Here is a 3,572-nt window from a genome sequence, read left to right as displayed (position 1 = left end):
AGATTTTCTCTCTTCTTCATAATATTCGGCAAACTGGGGAAACATTTAGAGTCGTGGAGATGAAAAACAGTCACAAAATTGAAAATTGGTCCATCACGTTGGACCCAAAAGTCCAAATTATCTACTTGGAATATTCCACTCGACCACTCCAAGTCTCCAACTCTCCAAGTAGAAGTTTTAAATCCTAATTGTCATCTAGGGAGAATTCGAGCATCATCAGGACAACGAATTTTAATGAGTGTATAATCCTGTTAAAACTAGGACACCCCTTATGTCTATATAAATACAAGCTTCACCCTCTACCGTACCAATATTAAATCTTAGTTCAATTATGGCGAAGACAAGTTTAGTTCTCTTTTTGGTTCTGTCAAGTTTTTTTATTGCCCTTCTTCAATGTGATGCACGTACCCACAGATCAAGAACACAGCCACGCCCCCTTAGACCACAACCAGAACCACAAAGATGCAAGTACGACGGGATTTTTCAGTTTGGCGACTCAATTTCAGATACTGGAAATCAGATCCTTGAGCCTACTGGTCCACGCTCTCCTTGCGCCCACAACCCTTATGGTCAGAAACTTATTGGTGAACCCACTGGTCGATGCTCCAATGGTCGTCTTATGATTGATTTTATTGGTAAGTGTATGTTTATTTAAAATTTCCTTTTTAACATGTTGCATGCATGGTATACTCTTGGGTTTGTGAACTGACATGTGTGGTGAGTATGTTGACTGTTGTCGTAACCTTTTCATAATCATAATCATAAGAAAGTGGGTCTGTTTTTTAATTACGAACCTAGCAAAAGAATTCAAAACCGGACGTGAAAGTTAGGACAAAAAACGATACCCAGATTGAGGGGAGTCATAAGATAAAGCTAACGGGAGAATTTGTATATGTGTGCTGTTTTAAATAAATTTGGGTTTAATAGTATTTGGATGGATTGGATTAAAGGAGCTCTCACAAACATCAACGTCTCTATTCTTTGGAGGCTTTTGGTACACGAACCTCCCAAGAATACTGGCACCCATAACTGAAGTACTGAACTACCACAAGATGGATTTCCCTAAGACACTTATTAATCGTTTGTTGATATATCATTGGATACCTTATATTGTAGATACAGTTTAGTCATTATCGTGTGTATTAATTTGATGATTTTGCAGCACAAGCACTTGGTTTACCTACTCCGAAGCCGTACCTGGAACTTGGTTTACCTACTCCGAATCCGTACCTGGAACCTGGTGAACCTGCTGTTTCATTCAATCATGGAGTGAATTTTGCCGTAGCAGGATCAACATCACTTAACACTTCAGTCTTGCTTCAGAACGGAATTCTTTCACCGGTCACCAATAGCTCTCTTCTTGTTCAACTGGATTGGTTTTTGGCCCATTACCAGAACCTCTGTGAGACTGCTAAAAGTAATGAGATTTATCATACTATTGAATTGAATGTTATATGAACTTTGAATACTTGTACAGTCTCATAACTAATTTATTTCTTTTATTGGTTATTTGTAGATTGCGAGACATATAACATACTCAAAGGGTCTCTCTTCATGGTGGGCGAAACTGGAGGTAATGATTACAACTATGCCTTTTTACAAGGTAAAAGCATCGAGGATGCCACTGCTTTAGTGCCTCTTGTGGTTAACAACATCAGAGACGTTGCCAAGGTAAGATTTAGTTATATATATCAATAATATTGTTTGGAGGTATATGTCATTATGTATTGCTGATTTACTACGTATAATTAATTTAAGCTAGCATGCAAAAGACTAACTGAAATTGCTTTGATATTGGGTCTTTGGATGCGTAAACCCGATTGACCTTGGAGCTACTCGATTAGTTGTTCCCGGAATTTTCCAATTGGATGCTCACCTATGTACCTTTTACGCCTTTTTAAAACAACGATTCAACTTCTTACGATGACAAAGGTTGTTTGAAGGGTCTTAACACTTTTGCCGGTATCACAATCAAGATCTACAAAATGCCTTGCAACAATTAAGGTTAGAGTACCCTAATGTGGCAATAGTGTATGCTGATTACTATCAAGCTTCTGAATGGGTTCTTACCAATGCTCCACAACTTGGTAAGTTTATACACTGAATATGTCTGAAGCAATGTCAAGTACTAATGAATTAATTCTAATATTAACTTCGTTTCTTTTTCTGAATTTTAGGATTTGAAACAAAGTCTATTCTAAAAGTATGTTGCGGAACTGGAGGTGACTACAACTTTAGTTTGATGAGTATGTGTGGGATGGAAGGAGTTTTTGCATGTTCTGATCCAGATCAATATATAAATTGGGATGGAGTTCACTTGACAGAAAAAGCATATCAGAGTATGGCTGATTGGCTTATTAAAAGTCAAGTATTCGAGTGCATTGTTTAGGACTTCAAGTTACAAAGATTTAGTCCTTTGTTTATGGTTTTAGACAATATTTAATTTACTGTCGTGTTAGGTTTTAAGTAGGAGCTCATAGTAGTTTGCTTCTGATTTAGGCAATGATGTTTCAACCCCTGTCTACTGATTTGTTAAGGATATTTAAGACCTTCAAATTGTTTGATCTATTTTAAGAACTGGTTTTACATTATTATTAGTGATTTATATGATTTACATGAATGCATTAGTAACTCTTTATGATCTTAGAGGGGTACCTTAATTGAATTAAGGAGATGAACTTTATGTTCGCAAGATTTCACAGTTCAGTAACACATTTCTTGACCATTCTACACAAAGACGTACCTGCGGTACTGGTATGAAGCTGCCAAAAGAGGTTCTTGGGTCCAAGTAAATATAATTATGATGACATGCCTGATTTCATTGGGTGTGTGAATTGCGAGTTGCGTGCCTGATATGTTGTGAAGTTGTCATGCAAGGAGCCAAACTAGTTAGGATGTTGCTGCCTGCAATTGATATTAGTACTTTTGTCCATCCAAAACAAATTTTCAACAATAAAGACTACATAGCAAAAGGAAATTTGTACGAGTATGTTGTTCACTAGGCTTTCTTTCAGTCATTAGTATAAGGTGGAAGAAAGTGGCATTCTTCTTTAATTTGCATTACCTCATTTGAGTGAAGTGCATAGCTTTTAGCAATCTAACTCTAATATAGAACTTGGTCATGAAGTCAAATTTAAAGTAACCAACATGATTTACAAGACTGGTATCCTGGGAAATATGTGGATATTTCGAACTGCTAGTGAACTTACAACTTACAATTAAGCTACAACTGGACAAACTAAAACAAATAAGTACAACATCTCCCATGGAATAATGTACACATCATACTGTTCACTTTAAAGAATCGCCCTTGCGGCCTTGCCTGGGCTATAGAATAGTGTACCTTGTCCACTCCTGTACTGCACTTCCTTGTGAAGACTGAAGACTAGGCTAAATTAGTTAAACGAAAAAAACAACATAAACCATACATTTGAATGTCGATCTGAAACTCCATCTACATCGAAGAAAAGTGTGCCTGGAATGTGGGCAACCTGCAGAGTATAGAAGAGAGCGGTAGCATCACCACCATTGTTCCACAATTTTTTTTAGAAAGAAGAAAATAAAGTAATTGC

The 3,572-nt window shown here is 36.9% G+C and overlaps 1 protein-coding gene and 1 long non-coding RNA gene across 2 annotated transcripts; both read left to right on the top strand.

Moving 5' to 3' along the window:
- Nucleotides 1–331: 331 nt before the first annotated feature.
- LOC147479036 (acetylajmalan esterase-like) lies at nt 332–1,824 on the top strand. The gene is made up of 4 exons (XM_086586322.1): nt 332–635; nt 1,163–1,417; nt 1,517–1,671; nt 1,759–1,824. Exons 1-4 carry the CDS (start codon nt 332–334, stop codon nt 1,822–1,824), a joined length of 780 nt encoding a protein of 259 aa, XP_086442448.1.
- Nucleotides 1,825–1,976: 152 nt separating this feature from the next.
- On the top strand, nt 1,977–2,577 carry LOC147479035 (uncharacterized). Its single transcript, XR_015209138.1, has 2 exons — nt 1,977–2,087; nt 2,178–2,577. It is a non-coding gene; the product is annotated as an uncharacterized LOC147479035 (long non-coding RNA).
- Nucleotides 2,578–3,572: the final 995 nt, after the last annotated feature.

Source organism: Coptis chinensis, chromosome 9, assembly GCF_015680905.1.
Source record: "Coptis chinensis isolate HL-2020 chromosome 9, ASM1568090v1, whole genome shotgun sequence".
Taxonomy (NCBI): Eukaryota; Viridiplantae; Streptophyta; class Magnoliopsida; order Ranunculales; family Ranunculaceae; genus Coptis; species Coptis chinensis.
The sequence above is the reverse complement of the archived record's forward strand: the minus strand, read 5'-3'. Positions and strand labels throughout refer to the sequence as shown.